The sequence below is a fragment of the Ostrinia furnacalis genome, unplaced genomic scaffold (genome assembly GCF_004193835.3).
Source record: "Ostrinia furnacalis isolate ACB-3 unplaced genomic scaffold, ASM419383v2 OfSCF6815, whole genome shotgun sequence".
NCBI lineage: Eukaryota > Metazoa > Arthropoda > Insecta > Lepidoptera > Crambidae > Ostrinia > Ostrinia furnacalis.
In genome coordinates this window covers 181,562-205,475 of record NW_021137054.1, presented here as the reverse complement: position 1 = coordinate 205,475, position 23,914 = coordinate 181,562, and the positions used below count along the sequence as shown (strand labels likewise).

The 23,914-nt window shown below is 36.7% G+C and overlaps 1 protein-coding gene across 3 annotated transcripts in view; it reads left to right on the top strand.

Moving 5' to 3' along the window:
• The window catches only part of Nep2 (M13 family metallopeptidase neprilysin 2), a 64,223-nt gene extending 43,013 nt beyond the window's left edge, over window positions 1–21,210 (top strand). For all 3 annotated transcript variants that reach the window (XM_028318410.1, XM_028318409.1, XM_028318408.1), the window contains 12 exons: window positions 10,206–10,417; window positions 10,620–10,796; window positions 11,964–12,049; window positions 12,411–12,516; window positions 13,085–13,269; window positions 14,018–14,107; window positions 14,849–14,999; window positions 17,238–17,406; window positions 18,282–18,400; window positions 18,483–18,614; window positions 19,136–19,276; window positions 20,049–21,210. In XM_028318410.1, the coding sequence (XP_028174211.1) occupies window positions 10,206–10,417; window positions 10,620–10,796; window positions 11,964–12,049; window positions 12,411–12,516; window positions 13,085–13,269; window positions 14,018–14,107; window positions 14,849–14,999; window positions 17,238–17,406; window positions 18,282–18,400; window positions 18,483–18,614; window positions 19,136–19,276; window positions 20,049–20,249 (1,769 nt within the window). In that variant the 3' untranslated portion in view covers window positions 20,250–21,210. The remainder of the gene's footprint in view (window positions 1–10,205; window positions 10,418–10,619; window positions 10,797–11,963; window positions 12,050–12,410; window positions 12,517–13,084; window positions 13,270–14,017; window positions 14,108–14,848; window positions 15,000–17,237; window positions 17,407–18,281; window positions 18,401–18,482; window positions 18,615–19,135; window positions 19,277–20,048) is intronic.
• The last annotated feature ends 2,704 nt before the right edge of the window (window positions 21,211–23,914 follow it).

The following is a 23,914-nucleotide window of genomic DNA, read 5'->3' as shown; positions in this document are numbered from 1 at the left end:
CTTGTAAAGACACATTTTTGGGGTAAAAACCTTTCCTTTAATAAAATGAAGTTTAGAACTAGGCTTTTAAATGGTGCCAATATTGGTGGGAAGTAGGGATGCATACGTTTGAAAATGCTTGTCGCGGGTGGTGCGATTTATTTGCTGTCGAGTGTAGATTGCATCTCACTTAACATCAGGTGCGATTGCGGTCATGTTCCAAATGAAACCTTGTTCAGTTAAAACATAGTGTTTTGGTGTAAATAGCGATATTGAATCCGTTTTCCAGAAATAGTGTAATGAAATCCATTTTGCGAAACATGGTGATTTTTTGGAATTAATAAATTCGAGCCGATAAAACTGAAACGTTCAGGATTCGGTTCTTCCTGGAAAAATGGGTTTGAATTTCCTGAATGGCTGAGTGGCTCTTGTTTGTTCGGCTTGGTGACAGATTCGGATCAGTTTTTCAGTGAGGATACTGTTACAAATACGATATGTCAAGTAATGAGCCGAGTAAATGACAATTTATTGTTTGGTTCCACAATACAGTTTCCGCACAAAACAAACAAATAGTACATAATTCAAAGCAGCCAAAAAGTTCGCAACACGTCTTTGTTACAATTGGAATAAGGTTGTGTTGTCAAGTTTTTGGCCACTTTGGGTGTCACAAACTATTTGACTCTGACTGTTCATATAATTTCGTAAAAAACTCTCTGAACATTTTGGATGTTAACTAGGTAACTATATTGTTGCTAGTAATACAAACGACATAGTTATTTTTATCCTTATTACTTTGGCACTGCAAATAAAAACAGAGAAGTTTAAGGACCAGAACAAACGGTGAAACGCAACTGCAACGAAGTTGCAACTTTCTGATGATTCTGATGAATGAAACTGAAACTGAAAGTTTCAAACTGGTCGCGTCATGTGTAGTCTCTCAACGGACGCTATGGCAGAAACTTAGATGCAACTCAAAAGTAACTAGCAGTTGCAGTTTCGTTTCAGTTGCGTTTCACCGTCTGTTACGGCCTAACAGTAACTTTGTTGGTAAACGCATGCACTAGAGAATAGTTCTTCAAACTAAACTTAGTTTGACCTGTTTGCAGCGCAATTTTCCGTTTGCTCATTAAAATTTACCTAATGCTCTCTGTTTCGTTTCTATACTCATTTAGCTGTCTAAAATTTAACTGGGAAATGGGATTACTAATGTTTGGCCAAAAAACGTTTCCCAAATTATCACATCGCAAACAACGTTGTACGGAGCGTGTGCGATTCAGTTTATGCTGTAGGTATTAAGGTATTACTTAGTGCGAGAGCTTCTTTTACTTTAAATATTGATTTCGTGAGGCAGTCAGTATCCAAATACGTCACATTTTGTAAAAAAAGACTATTGATTCTTGCGCTTTCGAGTTGATGATATTTTTTTGATTAGTAGAGAACATTTTTTTTTTCAAAAATACCTTGCACGATTCGATAGTACGAGTACTACTAAAGGTAAATCATTCGGCCGCGGGAAAACAACCACTAATATTTTACGGTGTATTAGGTAAATAAATTCTTGCGATCTCTTTCGACTAACGAAATGTTAAAAAGTTCTCACCTTCTATAATATTTTCACTATATCATTGTCCTTTAAAACGGTGTAGTGCCATGAGAAAATGATTCCGCATCTAATTATGTAGCATAAAGAAAATTAAATTAAACAATGCTTGCATCAGCAGGGTCTATTTCTACCAAAAATTTTGTCACACTGCACGCCAAGCGGCAATGATGTTCGTACAGTCAGAGTCAAATACTGCCGCACAATTTATAAACGCAGTAAGTAACACGAGAACAGTTTCGAGAAAAACGCGATCAAAGTTGAAATTTTTTTTTGGGGTGTCTACAATTAGTTACGCAAATATTTGTAAAAAAAAATATATGGGCTTATAGAGCTAAACTCAAAGTTTATTTTGATATGAGGTTTTTGTATTTTAATTAATATTTTGTATTTAAAATTATTAAAAAACTGTTTATGTTATGGATTAACTAAGTTTTCGTTCGATACTTACTACCCATGAATGCAGTATGATTGTTCCTTACTGCGTTTATCAGTAGTTTTCGTTACTTACGGTACATGTGTTAAATGATTGATTTAAATTTTAGTTCTTACAACGTAATATATGCGCCGTATCTTTACAACTTACTGCATTTATGAGTGGGAGTGTGAATCAAAATAATTTATTAAAACTTTAAATGTGCAGTAATAATACAATTATACTGCGCTTATCATAAGCCAATAACGCTTTCATGTTGAACTTTCCCAAATGACCAAGGGGTAAATGAAACAAGTATTACAAAATAATTGCTGAGATCGCTTGTTATTAAATCAAAAATTAAGATATGGCACCCACTTTTAGATCTTAAATATACCAATCTAATAAAATAAAGACTCGATCGTTCGTTTCAGCCGAAAGACGTCCACTGCTGGACAACGGCCTCCCCCATAGATAAATTTGAATGGAAATAAGATATAGAACATTTGAAATTAGTCAGTAATAATAACGCAAACCGAAATTTTACGACAGTACAATTTTATATTAACTGGCAAAAATGAAGCACGTGCACAATTCCGCTCACTGCGCCGGCCGGCGGGACACTAGCTATGGCAACATGATACGGCGCGGTTTATAGGTTAAATCGAGTCAAAGACATATCTTAATTGCGTTTAAGATCCTAGTGAAAAGAGCCTGTTACTACTTACCCCTGTTACAACAAGCCCCTCGCTCCCCTACTCAACATCAAATAAACCGCACCTTCCACGACGTGAACTTTAAAGATTTTCTTCTGACGCAATCATGGTACCCCAACAATATTGGCATTATTTGAAAGCCCAATAAATATCCTTAAAGAAAAACACATTTCATTTCTAAATAAATGATTAACCCATAAATGTGACTTGAAAAAAGACCACTTCACTTCAAGTGACTCTGGATTCTTCTACAGACACATTTTTGGGGTAAAAACCTTTCCTTTAATGAAATGAAGTTTAGAACTAGGCTTTTAAATGGTGCCAATATTGGTGGGAAGTGAGGATGCATACGTTTGAAAGTGTTTGTCGCGGGAGGGACGATTTTTGTGATGACCAGTGTATTTGACGCCGATTGTACAACAATGAAAATTAATTAACGACAAACGATGACAAATCACTCGTCCACTGTGTATCGCCAAAATGCTGCCTTGGCCTTAATATCGTTGTAGGTAATTCTCGTAACGTCAATTTAGTGCATAGTTTTATTTTAGTTCTTCGACATTAAACAACGTAATAAGTTGTTAACACCAATTAACAGTGCATTACATTCTCGCTTTCTTGATAAATCCTACTATAATATTAGGTATAAATGCGAAAGTTTGTATGGATGTCTGGATGTTTGTTACTCTTTCACGCAAAAACTACTAAACGGATTTTGATGAAACTTTACAGTGTTACTATTTATAACTCAGAATAACATATTGGTCATAATTTATGACGATATGTGACAAACTACATTTCACGCGGGTGAAGCCGCGGGCAATAATACATAATCCTTATGAATGTTCGTGGAAAGCAAATGTTATATTAACGCGAAACTTGGAGAGGTCGAATTATAATGCAATTCATCAACAGTTTATTGATAGGTACATAACTTATTACTAGTTATGTGAGTAGGATCAATTAGGTTAGCTTCGGTGTCTACTTCTTAAATCGCATGAGTTGTCTAAAGGAGTTCACAACTCTGGTGTCAGAATTTCTGAGCGCTTCTGATATGGCTTAATTTTTGTGATACTTTTCTGACGAAAAACAAAATCTTATCGAACAATAAATAGTAAATCTTATTTTATGAGCAATGAAAATAACTCGACACAACATCTTCAGGAATGGCGTTTATTATGACGATTTTCAATACGTTTGTGTAACTATCTGCATCCTATAAGAGTAGACTGAAACTCATCTCCTTTCGCTGTGATTGTATTTCCTTTTCACGCCGTCATTTTTCTTGCGCCTAGTCTATGTCTTTGTTCGTATTCGTATTTATAGCTATGTATTTTTTTGGGACAGGAGGCCAACGAATGGACGGATGGTCCTTAAGAATTTAAAGAAAATATTGAGACGTGAAAATGCATCAAATCGACCAAGTTACATTTTCGCATTCATAACATTAAAGCTTGTAGACTAAGTAAGAGCTGGTGAACGCCAGACCTACGTCATTTTATAAAAGCTGAAAGTTTGTCAGCGTATGCGGGAATAGGATAGAATGTTGGTGAATCATGAAGTTTGGATCATCGTGGGTTTGGCAGCTATCCTAAAAAAGACTGTCTGGCAAGAAGTTGGAACTGTCAAAACTGTCTGGCTGATGTGAAAACAACTTCTAATCATTGCCCAAAAATTATACGTACATAAAAATCAGATTTTATGGTATAACGTAAGTAGAATTACAGTCTATTGAATATACAGAAAAAGCCATCGTAAAAGTTAGGCTTACGTTATACCATAACAGCTGATTTTTATATGTATAAAATATTAGGGCAATAATTAGAAGTGGTTTCCTCATCAGCCAGACAGTTTTGACAGTTCCAACTCTTTGCCAGACAGTTTTTTTAGGATAGCTGCCAAAGCCACGATGATCCAAACTTCATGATTCACCAACATTCTATCCAATATTAGGAGTATACGCTGCAAAACTGTCAGTATTTATAAAAATGACGTAGGCACGGACGTAGGTCTGGCGTTTACTAGCTCTTACTTAGTCTATTGGTCTCATACGTAAGGACTTATTCGACAGGCATGTCTATGCGTGTAGCACGAGTTATAGGCCTTAATTTGCGAGCGGCTCTATTTGTATGAAAATGGAAACGAATCCGGATATTATGCTTCTGCCGTAACGAAAATCCCCGTCAACCATATCATCCATATCACATAACCAAATTGAATAAGTTACGGAAATATTACATTTTTGAAATAAATTGATTCGTGTTACACTCGCGCCGGCTGCGTGCATATGGGTAGTGATGGGGAGTGACGAACAATCTCATATCAAACTATTTTTTGATGGAATTATAGCACTTAATGCATCGATATAATATTAAATCTTTATAATACGTCGTCCATACCTAGGTACTTAAATTACTTAATAAAGATTTTGTTTAAGTATTTTGTTAAGTAAGCACTTATTCTCTTTGGTGTACCTAATTGGCGTCAAATATAACAAATGCATTGCTAAATATTCTCAGTTCTCCAAAAAAACGATATCTATGTAAACAAATTACGTGTACTCCCAAGTAACATTTTACTCCATTTAAGAGTTCACATTTAGTTCCAATGTGTACTTAAAGCATTAGTACAGTTCACTCGTGATGTATAAGCTGTATTATTGCAATTAATTACACCTATACCTGTCTAAGGGACTTATAGGAGTGTAGACTAGTGTAGAGTTATACTTTTATACGATTGTTGGTGTTATAATACTCTAACAACTATCCTTTAGTCAGCCGTCTGACTAAGAGCATTATAGGAGGGTAGAGATACGGCAACCGCTGTTTAACGGCCTACTTGTACGATGTTATAGAGCTAGCATTTTAATAGAACACACGTGGTCATTTATAAAGCCAAAGGCTGTTATGTTTACTTGTTTTAGACTGTTATACAGCTAGTAGCTGTAGTAGGACTTGTTTGTGTTAATAAAATAACCTTTTTTTACTATCTGTACAAAAGTGTTTCAATGGTTCGCATGTGCACTGTAGGCTGTTAAAAGGACTATATGTGTTGTCCATTAACATCAATAGCAGTTTATTTGTCCACAAGTACTACTCTTATTTGCTTTAAGCTGAAAATGAATGTGAATGTGATATTCTATTACACTTTTCCCCAAGCCTGTTTTTAGTTGTATTTATGGTGGTTCTGTACATGATGCAGAGGAAAATATTATGCCTGAACCTGAAAGTTCCCTTCAAAATATACAGATATCAGAGTGTGATGATTGCAGTTCTAGTGATAGTGAATACAATTTTGATTTAGACAATTATTTAACCTTTAGCAAAAAAATAAGAACATGGGCTATTGAAAATCGTATTCCTCATTCCGCTTTGAATAAATTGTCAGGCATAATAAACGAATTTAAACCGGGAACACTACCGTCTGATGCTTTAGGTATTCATACTTGACTATTAGTACCTGGGCTAGGCGATTTAACGGACATTAATAATTTTTATTGCGGATCTCTAAAATTTCAGTATTTGAAAGAATTAAAGATACACAATTGACCTGAACTAGGTACATCTTAAAGCTGTACATAAGTTCACATTAGAATAAATTTATAGACATTAGCGCTGTAGTGGTACAAATGTGGAACTTAATATAGATAACAGCATTCTAACAGAACACATGTGAACCTAATATACGCTCACCGCATTAAATTGGAGTTATAACAGTTCACATAGCCGTATTTCATTTCCACCATTTTGTTCTACATAACCTAAAATATTTACCAAATAAATCTCCAAAATTAATGCAGATTTATCACAAAATTCGCAGATAGAGCGATTGAGTTTTGGTTTCATGTTATAATTAATTACCGTAGTATAATTATAATGCCAATACAATATCAAAAACTGAAAATTGTAGATTTCCTCTCAGCCAGTTTTAAATATTTTAAAATGAATATCGCGTTTTTACAGAGGCGCGTAAATATTTTAGCTGTAAATATGTATACATTTCACGATAAAGTTGCATTCCCAATGGCATTAACATTATTAAGTATTTAAAACCCGTGTTATTATTTGCATAAATGATTATATTATCCGCCCGAGTTGTTTCCTCTTGGCACTCACGTACAAATACCAAACTAATATTAAAATGTGGAAATAATTTAGGACACACGTGAACTTTATGTAGCATTGGAGTACTTTTGTCGGACTTTATAACTTTGAAAGCTGTGCATTTAGCCACTTGTTACTCTTTATTGTCCTCACGTACGTTGTATGGTTTACACTGCGTCCCATATAGTGCGGTAAGTCAGCCTTAAGTACGATGTTACTACTTAAACTGCTATTATAATGCTATTATACTGCTAATGTACAGCCATAGTGAACTTAAAGCTGTCTAATTTGTGCCCAAACTGGTTCTATAAAAGCATTATAGCAAGCTATACAGCTCGTATACAGCTGACATACACAGCTTGTGGAGTACATGTGAACGACTATTGAACTCTTAAATGGAGTAAAATGTTACTTGGGCTGTCACGTTTGGTGTAAACTCTACATATTTCGGTATTTACGATATAACTGCTATTTTGGACACATACACACACAGTTCTGCTTTATCTCTTATTTTGGTTTAAAAATCGAGTATTCAATAAGAACAAGTAAAAGGCAATTTCATTGAACTAAAAACTTTGCCAATCATCGTTTCAGATGCCCGCTACATCGAGCAAAAACTGTAAAACGTAACATCTTGCAAAAACCACAAAATATTTGTGTTACAAGCAAATTTTCGCGATAAACTCACCTGTGGAAATAATTACGACAATTATTTAACTGTTGTTACTTAAACCAGTTATAGCTATAATGGGAGTGAAAGTGAACTAATGATGTTACTTCCGCGATTTGCACAACTCGTGACGTAAGCGACGGATGAACGGACATCGCCTATAGGGATCCTTTGAGTAATTAATTAGTAATTATATTAGGTGAGAAGATGATTAGATTTTTATCTGTTAAAATATTTTTATAACTAGGTAGTTAATCGCACCCGTTTCATCATCATCATTTCAGTCACAGGACACACAGCTGAACATAGGCCTCCCCCAATGACTTCCACATCTGAGCCGTTTCTGAGATTCACCCGTTTATAAGATAAGAATTATACCCTCTTATTGCGTCAAGGGCTAAAAACAAAAAAAAAGTTTTTAAATTGTAACTAACACTATTANGGCCCATAGTAAGCGACCACGTTTCGGATCCATATGTCAACACTGGCAACACACACTGCTCGAAGACTTCTATTAAATAGTGTAATATACTACATGTAGGTATAATATGTTATTTAAAAGTCAATTACAAAATTCGAATATAAATTTTAGAATGCCAAGTAAAACAAAAAAGAAACTTAAGGTTCTTTATTATGTAAACATATCGACAACAAAACATTTGTTTACGGCGCAGGAGTGCCTTTAGTTTAACTTTTCTTAGAGTCAAAAACAGAATCCAAATCAAAAACATCACCAATACTTGAATTTGATTGCGAGGCAACTCTGGCTGTGTATCCTGAAAGAAAATCAGAGTAAGTATGTAAGCAATAATTAATTACTTAAAATTATTATTAAATATATAAATATTGCTGCTGCTGATCTGTTGATACCAATGCCTTACTTTTGAATAAATGGGAAAGTATGAAATTCACGATAGTAATTTAGTCATAATAGTCATAGTCATATATGTTTATTGCATCATGTTGGTACATTTGGATCTTAAATATTAATACAGAGTCCCGAAACATGGCCCTGTAAGGGCATTGCAACATTATAGGTACATACAATATTAAAATCTAAATTATCAAAATAACAATATTACAGACAATTGCTTAGGTATATTTATTTATTTATCTCCTCATTATTTAGGGAGTAATATTATAAATTAATTCAAATATTAAAATCAAATCAAAATCAAAAATATTTATTCAGTTTAGACCACAAGTGGCACTTATAATTTAATTAATCAGGTTGTCATATTGTCATGGATGAAAATACACTAAAAACTAATTAAAACAAAAAGGATGGGGAAAATATTCCATTATTCTGTGGTAATGGTAACGCTAACAAAATTAACGCGTGAATTTTTTATACAATACAAATGTAATTCAATATTAAAAAGTAGGGTAAAATATTCCGTTGACTTGTGGCAACACTTACAAAATACAACCGTGATTTTTTTTGTTGTACCTTGACCACCCAACTAGCGATGTACCTTGGTCACTGATTTTCATACGTTTTAATGAGAATTTTATTGTAATAAAAAAAACATATCATACTGTTATAGATACAATGCCCCGAAGACCTCAAAATAGCAATTTAAAGTCTGTTTTTGATATGTATTTTTTTAATTTCTAATGTTTTTTAAATTTACGTTTAATGTATCTTCATATGACTTTTTTAAGATTATTTTTGTTGATAAAGCGGTTTTAATGGATATTTTGCTAGAATTTATGTTAAATGATAAGAAATAAAAAAAACTAGATTGCAAGTTAAAGCCACTCCAGCGCGTATTTTGTCCTACACGACATAACATATCAACATTCAACAAAATTTTCTAGAAAAAATGTTGAATATTGTCATATTTTAGTTGATTGTGTAAGGCTGAACATGGACTGGAGAGCCGGCTTAAACTTAAGTGATTTGTTGCCAAAAAATTGTGAAAAATAATTAGTACAAAAAATATGGATGAGGATCTTTTTAAAAAAATACTTTTACTTAGATATTGTTGCTAATAACTGTAATAATTGGTATTTCAAATAATAATTTAACAGAAAATTAACAAATTGAAGCGAATATAAGCATTTATTTAAATTTAAATAGGTACAACGTACACGGTCCAAGGTACACCTGGTTTGTTGTACCTAGGACAGTTTTCCCTTTTTTTTTCTAGCAGCTAGTATGCCCAAATTTTTTAAATTATACACAGTTTTATGAATGAATTATATAGTTAATTAAATGATCTTTAAATATAACTGCACTAGACAAGTTTAACTATCACCATTATTTTTCAAAAAATCAAAATTCGAAAAACTGGCCTAAGTACAACAGGTTCCCCTACTAAGTATGCAATGAAATATTATGGACTTGTTCTTTTTAGTATGTTTTTAAAAGGCAAGAGCAACTTAGGATTTGGCAAGATTATTAATTTGTGCTCTGTCACTCACAAACAACTTGAATATTAGGATCTACGTCATCATCATATAGTAGACGGTTAATTTTAATGCAAACCTGTCTCTATGATCGTAATATAGAGCCATTAAAATGTTATTTTAACCTAGTGTTAATATGGGAATGTACCTATTATTGACTTAGCATTTCCGAAATGACTCCTCTAAACAAGGTTTAAAACTTAGCATAGTTTTGATACCTTAGTCCAATCATAGACTTTATACTTGAGAGTAGGTATATTCATCTCCGCAAGCAGTGCTAGTAGTAATTTATCGTGTTACTTTCTAACAGCCGCTATCGAAGCTCGTGGAACCAAGCCTCTGCTGGACATGCTGCACCGACTGGGCGGCTGGCCTGTTCTGGATGGAGACTCCTGGAACGAGCGCGCCTTCTCCTGGGAGCAGTCCGTGTACAAATTCCGCTCCGCTGGTTACTCCGTCGATTACTTCCTGGACTTCTCCATCAGCGTCGATGTCAAGAACTCAACCAAACGGATCATCGATGTAAGCACTGCTATAGTTATACATGTCGGCCGACTAAAACTGTCTAGTTTTACGTAACCTTTCACTTCTTTTTGGCAATATCACAAACTGCCAGAAGGAAGCAGCCGAGGCGAGTTTATGTGCATAGCGAATTTGCTGCAAATAAGCGAATGCGAGTAAATTACTTGTTAATGAGTGTATCGAATGTTGACTTTATCGACAGCTGGACCAAGCCTCGCTGGGACTCAGCCGAGAGTACTTGAACCGAGGGTTCAGCGACAAGCTCGTGCAAGCGTACTACGAGTACATGGTGGATATCGCTGTGCTTCTTGGAGCAGACCGCGCCCGCGCAGAAGTCGAGCTCAAGGACTCTTTGCAGTTTGAAATGAAACTGGCCAATGTAAGTATCCTAACTCAGAAGTTAGTTGGTTTGGTAAATATCGTAGGTTGTACGACCACTGAAACTTCAAACCGCCGCAAGGTTCCGCGGATTTTCCTTAAGCTGTAGTTAAAGCCTTTAACCAAAATCAAGAACTGGGTCAATGATTCTTGATTACGTAACGTACTGTTATGTCGCATTGTGAATTTTAATACGTGTAGGTGACGTCAAAATAACGGCGGATATCGGCACGATTACAAAACAAAGCAACGACAAAAAAGAATGTTAGTGTAACTAGCACAGTTATTTTAATGGTATTGTTTTTGTAAGAAAGTGTTTAAAGGAAGAGTATTCGGGTTGATATGCCAAAAGGTTCATAGAATCCGTGTTAGCGAGTGTCCGAGCGCCATGGGGCCACCTAACCAGGCCTCACGTAAAACAATAACAGCTTTATGGGGCCACAAAGAAGTGAATTTTTACGAGCTTTGTTGACTTTAATGTAAAATGAATCACTGGTGAGGGCTATGAATACGTTTTATAAAGGCTGTTTGTTTGTGTATATAAACATTTTCTTCAAGGTTCCTTCACGTTACGAAAACATACTAATTGATGTTATCGCAATAAAAAATTTGAACTTTGAACAATGCTCGGCTTGTTGTACTAAAAGTTCTATAAATGCCTACAGTCGAAATTAATATAGAGACATTCCTATTAGTAAACTGAAGGTAATAAAATAATTATAGTGCTTAGTAGTACGTATTGAGACGCACATACTTACTCATTTGTGACTACATTAAAAACCATAGAATGGGAATTCATAAAGATGCTCTACTGGCTCCGCATTTATGTACTAGATATTGATACGAAAATAAAAAGCTCTATTATTTCATTATAATAGTAGCCACTTGCCCAAATGTTGAGAAGGTGTTGAAATACATCATCATGGTACTGTCCAAAATTATCGAGTTTTATGTCCATCTGACGCCCGTATTCACAAACATTACTATGAGGTCTCACAGTACGCGTGGACGCACAGGGTGACACACGACCCAAACACAGAGCTCTATTCAACGCTGTGCTTTCGGTTTGCTGCTTCACTTAAGCAAGCATCGTTTGTGAATATGACCGTGAGCTTTTTACTTTAATAGATTGTGTGGTAGTGTTCTACAGTTATTTAATTATTTTTAGATCTCATTGCCACTGGAGAAACGTCGTAATGCCACCAGCCTGTACAACCCAATGACCATAGCTGAGCTGCAACAGAAGTTCCCCAAGTAAGTATCCATTTACTCTCAAAAACTGTGAAGATTAGGCACGAAATGCAGTGCACTCTGGGAGTCAAGAATAGGGGTGCAATTTACAGCTTGTTCTCAACGAGTCACCCAAACAAGTAACACTATTAGATATTCATTGGGAAATAACTTCCCAAGTCACTGTTACTTTTAGGACATTTGTTCACCTATATCATGTTTTTTATGGGTGTGGTGGCTCGTTGGGAACAAGCGTAATTTTCAACTTTATCCATTTGAATACACCAACCCGCATTTCGATAGCACAATTTTTTCCAGTTGGGCAATTCCGCTTCGAATCAAATTCGTGTTTTCAGTCAGAACAGTAAATATTTTGTGTTTTTAGGATTCCGTGGTTGGAATACATCAACAAGCTTCTGGCCCCTCATGTGAACGTTGGACTCGATGAAATCACCATCGTCAGTGTGCCTAAATACATTTCTGATCTTGAGGTTAGTTCAGTAGTTACAGCATAAATATTTCTAATTTTATTTAAGGTGCTTTAGGTTAGCAGCGCTAACACCAAACAGCAAATTTATGCTTTAATCTGACCGACGCCGGCTTCACGTGTTCTCTGAAACACGATTCTAGTGGTTTGCGTATCAAACACTATGCCAGTGTTACGGGTTCGATCCCCGCACAAGTGAGAGCATGAACTGTATAGTGAATATTAAGTAATAACTAATAAAAAGTACCTACCTATACTATAGTAGTAATATTTAAATTACTTTACATCGTTGTCTGGTACCTGTAGATAGGTAAGTACTTACTTTGTGTCTAGAAACTAGATGGATTTGTCTTATTTTAAAAGGTGTCTGACTGAAGAGCGTCGGGGCAGAATTTCATTTAATTTTGTAGTACGGGTTTATAATTTCAAATCTTGAGCCGACGCCCGGCGAAGGACTGTGTTTTAAAAAAAACTGTTTTACATGAAATCGTGGATTTTTACGCGTTCCTGTTTGTCTTTTCGAGAAGATTTTTCTATAGAAGAGTAAAACGTCCAATCTATTACTTTCAAAGGTTCTCCTAGCCAGCACCCCGGCGCGAGTGCAGGCCAACTACGTCATGTGGCGCGTAGCCGGCGCCTCCGTGTCATACCTGACCGACGACCTGCGCAGACGCCAGCTGGCCTACGTCACCGCGCTGTCAGGCAAGACGGAGCGCGAGAGCCGCTGGAAGGAGTGCGCTGACACCACCAGTGTTAGGTATGGCTATTGTATTATCTACAGGGTGGAAACAATAAGTGATCTCACTCGATTATTTCTAAACTATACAAGATATCATAAAACTAGTTACTGAACCTGAAAGTGCTTTATGAGATCTATCAGACGGTGTCAATAATAGGTTACAGAATAAACTGGATCTATCCGTAAATTCAATGTTTCCAGCTTCCATACATTTTGTAAAGCCACATAATATTTAAAAGCTACACAAGAATCTTAAAACTGGTTAACTACTGATCCTGAAAGTGCTTCACGAGCTCTATCCTACGGTATCAACAATAGGTTACAAAATAAATTGGATCTATCAAAAACATAAAATTTTCCATCTTTGGCACTCATCTTTTGATAATATTATAGCACGTAAAGCCTAAAACAAATGTTTTCCATCAATAATTTTAAATTAGGCGGAAAGCTAATTATAAATATAAGGAACAAAGCGAGACATTTTACCGAAGAAAAGCTCGCATACAGTCGTTACCACCTGCTTCGACTGCATATACTGTATTCATCAATGAAACTGCAACTAGCTAAACAACCTAAATCACCTCGCGACTTTCGAATGCAATACGATTTTTGTTTGTCTCAAACTTTTGATTCAGTTCTTTAATTAGGTATAGTAGTTAGGTACTTATTTAGAATCAACCGCAATCTGGGCTTGAGTTTGAATTGAGTCTTAAACATAAGAAATTCATGTGTATAATTAAGCTTTAATTACCAATTGTGTTTTTAGCATGGCCATCGCTGTGGGAGCGCTCTACATCAGAAAATACTTCAACGAGAACTCCAAAGCCAACGCTCTGGAAATGGTGAATGATATCAGGTAAAATTTAATAAAATAAGATAATGTATACGATCGATCAGGTACTTAGACTTTGTAGGGCAAAAAAACCCGTGGAATAAAAAATAAGGAGCCAATTAAGTATTAAGTACTTCGAAAAAATTTTGCTGACTAACGCCGGCCTAAATGTTTTAATAATCAAAACGTTGGGTTTTTCCTTGAACGGCTTAATTTATAACTAACTGTCGTGGTAGCATGATCATATTTTAATTATGATTAGTAAAAAGTGGAGCTTAGTTAACGCACGAATAAATACGTTGTGTTAATTTACTTAGGCCCGATTCGACCAAACTTTTATCCGAGAATAACTCCTGGTATAACCGTCACATTGACAGATTCAGTATGGGAAATTCAAAATGTCGATCTGACGATATATTCTGAGATTAATATTGGTTGTTTGGTCCAATCCACCCTAAGTTATTCCCTATGAGTTACTATTCTAATGAAGTAGTTTTATTAGAGGCTTTTATACATAAATATAGCTATGAGTAAAAGGAATATTTCAGCGACTTTAGTTAGATTTATCATCATTTATAGAAGAGAGCGTATCTTCACCTTAAAGGCCGGCAACGCACCTGTAACGCCCCTGGGTCTGCGGGTGTCTATGGGCGACGGTAATCACTTACCATTAGGTGATCCGTCTGCTCGTTTGCCTCCTGTCACATAAAAAAAATCTGATTCGATTTCGTAAAGTAATTTTTGCTAACTCCATCTTCTGTTTAGACTGCAATTCCGCAAGACGTTGACCGAAGTGGACTGGATGGACGAGATGACCCGGAAGGCTGCCTTGGAGAAGGCCGACGCGATGGCCTCCCACATCGCTTACCCCAGCGAAATGCTTGACGACAACAAACTTACCGAGTTCTACGAGGGAGTAAGTTAATATTTGTATTTTTTTCATGTAATTCACCATAATTGATGATAAATGATAATGATAAGGATGCAATAAAGAATTGAGTATTGCGTATTGACGCCGTGTGGTGACGGCAGAGAAGAATACATTTGTCACCAACCCCTACTCTTCCCGCGGGTGTCGTAAGAGGCGACTTAGGGACTACACATCAAACAGAGAATGGGCAACAGCGCTCTCTGAAAAACATCAATCTTTTAAACTGCGATCTCCAACCCGCCTGCCAAGCGTGGAGATTATGGCAAAACCCTTCACTTTAGTGGAAGAGGCTCATAGTCCAGCAGTGGACTGTAAAGGGCTGTTGATGATTGCGTATTGAATTAATCTAGGGAAGACCGAGGTTAGTTGTAACAGAGGAGAGTTGTGACACTGTCGATTTTGGAAACCTTTTAACTATCAGCGAGCTCGCAACAGCGCGCATTTGTTAGTTAGAGACCCAAACTAAAAAACGCACACTGTTACGAGCGCGATAGTAAAAGTTCCAAAAATTCGACAATGTCACAACTCTTCTCTGTAACAACTCACCTCAGTCTCCCCTACTTAACTAGGTAGGTACTTACTATAATTTATACGATTTATTTCTATTCGTTAGAGTTGGCCCTATTTCAGATAATTATGTATACTTAGAGATTCCTGGAAGCACTGTGATGCTGTGACACGTGTACCTACTACCTAAATCGTTCGTATTTATCTTTGTGGTCTGGTTCAGACATGCGCAATTACCGCGCGGTTTCTGGATGGTTCTGATTGACGGTAACCGTGTGGTTATGTATTTACATAGCTGGACACCGTTAATCAAATAGTTAACTTCGTTAATCGTTAAACCGTTAATAAAAAATTTAACTTCGTTAAACGTCAAAACGTTACATTTCGCAAGATTTAACGCAAGTTAACGTCAATCGTTAACACATGATAATAAAACGAAAAAAAGAATTGTAGATATGCAAGGTTCAAATAATTTCGAAAGCTTGTATCGCGCATGGAATTTATTCCTCTTTTATGTTTGCGCTACAAGCTTTCGAAATTATTTGAACCTTGCATAAGTACAATTATTTTTTTCGTTTTAGTACAACTGCATTTCAGAATAAAAGCTTGTTTTTTTTTTAATTACCTATTATAATTTTATTTTACACTTTCTAGTAGTATCTCAATCTCAGAGCCTTAGTTCAATTACAATACAATTTACAAACCCAAACTCGATAAGTTTCCACCGTTTCGTTTAGGAATTCCTATGGCCACCTCCTGACTCCATCATCAGGACCCTGGCCATCATCTAGTCTAGTACTAAAGTGCTCGAAAAGACAAATCCAACGGACCCAAATTCGATGCAATGCCGCAATTTCATTTAGGAGCTCCTATGGCCACCTCATGACTCCATCATCAGACCAGCTTAATGGTACCATAACATTGCATTGTCATAGTACTTACATAAGTATACCAAATTTCAGCTCAATCGGTTGAGGAAAACTGGTCTTAACTTCAGTTGCAAGATTTGTCCCACACATACTAACAAGTGTCGTTAGTGATCTGGTTACAAAAAAAAACTGTTGTTTTGGGTTCTGGAAGCCCGAACGTACTTATCTGAACGCGTTTTTCTAGCGTTTTTCAGCGTGCCTACTGTATCTTTTTGGTAAATAGTAGGTACTGGATTAACGATTAACGGACTTAGGATAATTTAACGGAAGTTAACGAGTCCGTTAACTTTTTTTATAGTTAATTTAAAAGTTAATCCGTTAATAGAAATGTTAACTTCGTTAATTAACGATTAACGGATTAACGAGTTAATGCCCAGCTATGTGTATTTATGAGAACTGCCCAGCAGCGATTATTATCGCTGTCTAAACTAGGCCCAATTCATTCATATTTATTTTAATCTTTATTGAATAACTTATTTGACAGTTTAAACTCTAAGGTNCGTTTACCTTAGCCCCCTTATTATTAAAAGTTATACCCTAGTTCAACTCTGGCTTAAGTTGTCATTTAGTATGGAAATGTCATTTTAATCCAGTGTTCATCCTAGGTGTAACTTTTTATTAATAAGGGGGTAGCTATAAAAGGTAAGATTACTCGTATACATGTGCCTAATTTCGTAGGTAGCTCCATGCTCCAATGTTTGCAGTTCAGATCTAGTCATAATCCTTTAGCTTTTCCCGTCTTGTTTAAGATTAAGAAGGAAGGTTGCTAAATCGAAGTTCTTTCCAGCTGGAGATGTCATCGGACATGCTGATGGAGTCTGTGCTCAACCTGACTCTGTTCGGCACCGAGTACTTGTTCGGAAAGCTGCGCGAACCCGTCAACAAGACCGACTGGATCACCCACGGACGCCCCGCCATCGTCAACGCCTTCTACTCTTCAATCGAGAACAGCATCCGTAAGTATGAGTTCATATCAGCAGGGTTCTGGGCAGGGTCAACGACCTCATAAAAGACAAGACCGACTGGATCACCCACGGACGCCCGGCCATCGTCAACGCCTTCTACTCTTCAATCGAGAACAGCATCCGTAAGTATGAGTTCAGATCAGCAGGGCTCTGGGCAGGGTCAACGACATCATAAAGGTAGCAGGAAGGCGCTGGATGCAACCGGTCAATCTGAAAATCATTTAGGGAGGCATGTTCAGTTCAGCAGTGGACGTCCTGTGGCTGATGTTTAAAGACATCTGGTGATCTGAAGGTTCTGGAGTGGAGGCCACGTGCTGGTAAACGCAGCGTAAGACCAGGTGAACCAGACGTCCTCGTAAATGCCAATCTGGATTAATTCGGAGAATCAGTCATGTTCAGCAGTGGACGTTCTGTGACTGAAACGATGAATGAAATATCTGAGTATTCACAATGAGTACTTGAAGGCACCGACACATTCACTTCAACATTTGACTTCATTCACGTCGATTTTACACGACCACCGACAACAACTAAGAACAGTACCTGCTACTTACTGTATCATCCATCACAGTCGCCGACAATCAAAACGTATATCTAAATAGATCAAGAATAGGACATGGTTCAGTTCAACAGAAAAATAGGACTACTTACACGCACTCTTCCCGTGGAAGTGGTAATATTAGTCTTCCCATGTATCCAGCGTGGGGAGTGTCAGCCAAATCATTCTGTTTCCTAGTAGAGAGGGTCATCCTGCACGACCCTCTTTCTGTAGGGACTAAATGACCTGATGATGATGATGATTATACGACCGATGATGATATAATTTGTGTTCCTAAATATACTTACAGTGTAAACCAAATTTTCAGAATTCCCCGCTGGTATCCTGCAAGGGGCCTTCTTCTCGGCAAAACGCCCCGCTTACATGAACTATGGCGCCATAGGCTTCGTAATCGGACACGAAATCACTCACGGATTTGACGACCAGGTATTAACGGATATTGCAAAACGATAATGTCACAGTACTAGACCGTCATTTGTTACTCTGTTTAATAAATGTCTTCTTTCAGGGTCGACAATTCGACAAGAACGGCAACCTTGTGGACTGGTGGCAAGAAGTTACCAAGCAAAAGTATTTGGAGAAAGCCAAATGTATTATTGATCAGTATTCCAACTACACCGTTAAGGAAGTGGGCATGAAGGTTGGTTTCATATTAAAAACAGTATCACGAGCCACTAAACAATAAGAAACACGACAGCACGCGCCTCTCTACTGGAATATTAATTTATTTCACATCAATAATTATCAAAGGCACGATTTTGCGCTTATGTAAGCACAGTGAGCGATAGCCTTGAGGATGCGTGTAGGGTGAATTTCTTTGGAATTTTCTAAATGTGTCTCCTGTTCATACTTGCAGAATCTATGCCATAGCACACAGGTCAAGTCCAATCTTTTAAATTATCTGGATAGCGCACGCCATATAAAAAAAAATGCTATACATTCATTGTTATTTTTAAGGACTTCTTTTTTTTTCAAGACTTTTTTACTTGTTCATTTACACTTTTTATAACGACAACTGTAACTGGATGTAACTATGATACATAAGCATTGGTAAAAGATAAAATTAACCATGACAGGTTAACGTTTATCTATGCACTAGCTAATATACTTCCAAACTGTAACCTTAGTGACGTCATAACATGTTTAAATGTAAAATTCCAGCTGAACGGCGTGAACACGCAAGGAGAGAACATCGCTGACAACGGTGGCATCAAAGAGGCGTACTACGCGTACCAGGCCTGGACGCAGCGGCATGGCGAGGAGACCAGGCTGCCTGGACTGGAGAAATACACTCCACGGCAGGTAAGAACTTGGATCCACCTTCTTAGGATAACTCCTGGACCATACACATAGCGATAACCCGAAGATTTGCGCTATTGTGTAAACTTTGGTGCTTTTTTGCATAGTTTCAAAACTTTGCTCCGTTGTCAAATCAACGTTCCCCGAGTGTTATCCCGATGTACCCATGTGGCCCAAGGGTAAGATTAATCAAGCCTAGTCAATTGACAATGTCAGTTTGACATACTTTTTACGAGCTGTCAAAACACGACTCTCCCATAGATTTTGTATGGCAAAGAGGAATATGACGTCATCACGTCGAGAACTTAATTTTAGTTGGGTCAATACCCAACTTTAGTTAATCAGATAACTGAGCGAGAAACAATAGGCGACTCAAATGAGACCAGTTTGCCTTCAACCAATTTGTCAAACTTTCAACAAATCTTTATAATGGTGCATTTCTTTCGGTATCAAAGTCTGGGTTGGATTCCCAGCAAGATCTTTTAACTGTTTCCTCATTATTTTAATAAAGAGACCAGCCAGGCTGTGATGCGCATTGCGCGCCTATCAAAATCTGACGGCTTTAGACGCTGGGCTTATCGTCTGACATCTGAGGGCTAGTAAGCGCGTAAAAACAATAAATGTATGACGGATTGTACAGCGCCCCTAGCGGAAAGATTTCAAGAACTAATATTTTCATATATTTTTTAACGCGCTCACTAGCGAGGACGTTCGATGTAAACTCACACTAAGCCCTCTGATCGATTAAAAGAGATACTGATTGTGTTTTGTTTAGCTGTTCTGGCTGAGCGCCGCCAACACCTGGTGCGCGGTGTACCGCAACGAGGCCATCAAGCTGCGTATCACGACCGGCTTCCACGCGCCCGGCCGCTTCCGCGTCGTCGGGCCCATGTCCAACATGGAGGAGTTCGCCGCAGACTTCCAGTGCCCCCTCGGATCCCCCATGAACCCCGACAACAAGTGTAAAGTTTGGTAGTGCCTACCCGATTACCCCCTCGAAATCCGACAGGCCCTATGCAGCCTCACCTAACGGATTCGCCTGATGAGCTATTCACATTAATTTTCTCTCTATTTTAAGGCACTTTTGACAGACCTCGTATTTATAGCTCCAATTTTTCTTACCGACGAGGCTCTCAACCCATCACTCGCAAATGTGGACGGCACTCAGGCTTAGTGAAAAAACACTATTTTATAGCACTTATACTTCTTATTGATGAACTGTAAGTTCAGTATTTACTACTGTTAGATGTAATTCGATGCCGGTGCCCCATGGGGCGCCGGCGCCCGCGCACGCCGCGGTTAGAGCGAGTCTGAATGTTGAATGTTTAGGTGTCATCAGATATATCGATGTTGTTTAACTTGTAAATAGAATTAGCTGAATTGTGTTTTAGATAGTAACGTCAATATGTCACGATCATAAGGTTACAATATTTACCTTGGGTGAGATTTTAGACTGAGCACGTTACATTGTTAATCGCTACGGGCAAAATTCTACTCGAGGCTCTTACTGTCAACTTTACATGAATCTTAGATCTGTATCATGAATCCTTACATTGTAAATCGAGCGCAGGGGCGTTTGCGTGTACATCACAAGTACAAACCAGTATAAAACAAAAGTAGGAAATTGCCCGACGATGTTTGTGCTGCCTAACATCTAGTTGTTAATATAAGCGTTGGATTGTCACAAGTATTCGTATTTATTGTCTGGGCGGGCGCACCGCGGCGCATCCCTCGACGAATTTACTACTTTGGGCGCAGCGGCTGTCGCCAGCTCGTCGTGTATTTATCTATGCTGTATCGAATCTCACTCTATGTGACTATGAAACGAACAGTGATAATTTAATTGTAGTTATTAAGTACTTTAAGTGTAACACTTTTGGATACAATCATATTGTTGTAAAGCATTAAAAACACCAATATAAAATCTTTTTATCAAGTGTATGAGTTTTACTTCCTTCTCAATGTTTTAAATAAGTACGTAGTTAACTAACGATGTTTTCATAACTACTACAATATCAAAAGACTGTAGCAATTCACATGTACTTGAATACGGATATTGTAAATATCATGAAAAACCAACCATTATGAACTATTACATATTCTTGGTAATAATATAACACTTATTACAAACAATTCCATAAGATTATTATGTCTCTCTAAACACAATGAATTATGAAATAAACGTAAAGTTAAGTTTTTTGTTTGGTAAATTGTTATAAAACACTGCGTAAGTAAAGTTCGTTTATTTGTTCCAAAAATAATACAGAATAAGGAACTTACTATTAGGTACTCTGAACGAATAAATGATACAATATAACGCATGCATACATAATAAATATCCAAAGTATTCAGTCAGTTTCACATAAGCAGCCTCGAGACTAAGAATACATCACTCTGGTATTGCATTAGCCTACACAAGTATTTGGCCACGTCATTAATATTCCAACATGACCAAATAACAGTAGACTATAATAAATTAACGCTAAGCACTGGAGAGAACTGCCAACAACATATACACCATATCTACTTAACTATACAATGAGTGAAATAAATATTCGATTGAGATATCCAATTAATTTGTAATGTGGACTTGTCGAGCGTTTACATATTATTATTATTACATTTACTTGTATTTCCAATATTATTATTCGCTTGCTTATATAATTACTACATTAAAATATTTATATTTGTATTACGTATAGCAGTATCTACCGTTAAAAGGTCCCCGTAGACTTATTAAAGGACTACGCAAATAATGCGTCGAATCACGAAAAGACGTAACTGATTTTTATCAATTTTACAGAAGCGACGTTTAAAGATAATTTGAAGTATGGAAAAATGCATTTCGGGCCCTTTTTACCTGTCAATACTGGCGTCCTGAAAAATAATTCAGTTACGATCTTTTGTGATGTTATAAAATGCATGTTTTTTAATGACATGGTGTGTTTTAACTCAATATGTCCATTTTGTTAGATACGCCTTTTCGTGATACGACGCACGAAATGTGATAATGGATGAACGCTCGACTTGTCATGCCACTTCTTTAACTGCGTTGTATCACGTCGATTTATTGAAAGGTTTTCACGACATCTATACCACACATATCCCAAGAAATAATAACTTAGATTATTATTGTCTTGAATAAAAAATGTGTGGCTACTTTTGTAGATAGGCAGACCACACTTGACGTGTTAAAAAGCAGGTAGAGTCGTAGCATTATGTCTGTATTATAAGAGCTGGCTATATGGGAACATTTATCGAATAAAATACCCTCGACGAATCACTTCATACGGGCTCATCAATAGAATTAGTTTACAAAAGGGTCAACCCGATGTATACGAGTGACTCTACTGGATAATAATAATCACGACATGGTCTCCGTTGAAATAGCGATCACTATGTAAGGTAGATATTATAAATTTGAAAGAGATTTATTGTCCTACAAGAGTATCCAATAAAATATACATGTATTACACAATATAAAATAAATCTGTACATTAAACTAATGTTCCTTTGAATAAAAAGGCCTAACAATTTTATGAACATATAGTAGCCTTATGAGGTCGTAAAGAATATCTCACAAAAATATTTATTAATAAACAAATATTTTTTGTATACAAATAACACTAGTTTACAAAAAAAAAGTTTTTCTTTTACCCAAAGATAATTCATATTGCGTGTGTTTTCTACCAGCCCCCTTATTACAAAAATATATGTCTCAAATTTTTATCACGTCAAGTTTTTGAGATATCCACATTAACCTAAGTAAGCTGTCTTGTTATTCGTGTCGGTTTTTCTACTTTATTTTAATTGCGTTTAAGTATTATTCTAACATGTTCACTTGTTTTAAAATGTCACCAAGGCAGTGTAAATTAAGCCCAAATAACTTTTGCTAAGTTTGTGGTCAAATTATATTGTCAAAAAATAAGAGACCAATCACTGAGACCCTAATACGGGCCTATTTCTATTACTTTCAAATCTCGGGAACAAACCTGAAAAAATGGGTTCCTGGTGTAGTGTGCGAAAATTTGAGAAGTATATTATTGCACTAGGCTGCAGGAAAAAGAAAACATATACGATTCGGCACCCCAATGTTATGGAGAGAACCAACAAATCACTCTAATGACTGTTACTTCTGCCTCACTGAAACTGCAGGTTTTAACAACAAAAACCAAGAACATACAATATCCTGATGTTGCATCAGTCACAAAACCTGTGCTACAATCTAAAGGAGTTCTTTATCCATCATTACCCAGCAATTCCAGTAAGGGAAAGATGCTTGGTATTAATTTAAAGCAGCAGTGAAAAGTTTCCTGGGAAACTATAAATTTATCTGAGAATTATGCAGAAATTGTTTCCAAATTATTGAGGAATTAACAAAGAATGGGTGTGAATAAGTCGTTAAAAATTCATTTTTTACATTCTCACCTGGATTTTTTTCCTGAGAACCTGGGAAGCGTTAGTGTTAAGCAGTGCGAAAGTTTTCACCAGGATTTGAAGGTTTTTGAGGAAAGATACCAAGGAATTTGGGATAAAAATATGTTAGCGGATTGCTGCTGGTCTATAGTAAGGGAAACTGATACTAATCAGTATAAAAGAAGGAGTAACACGACTTATTTTTGATTGTTTTTAGAGATAAAT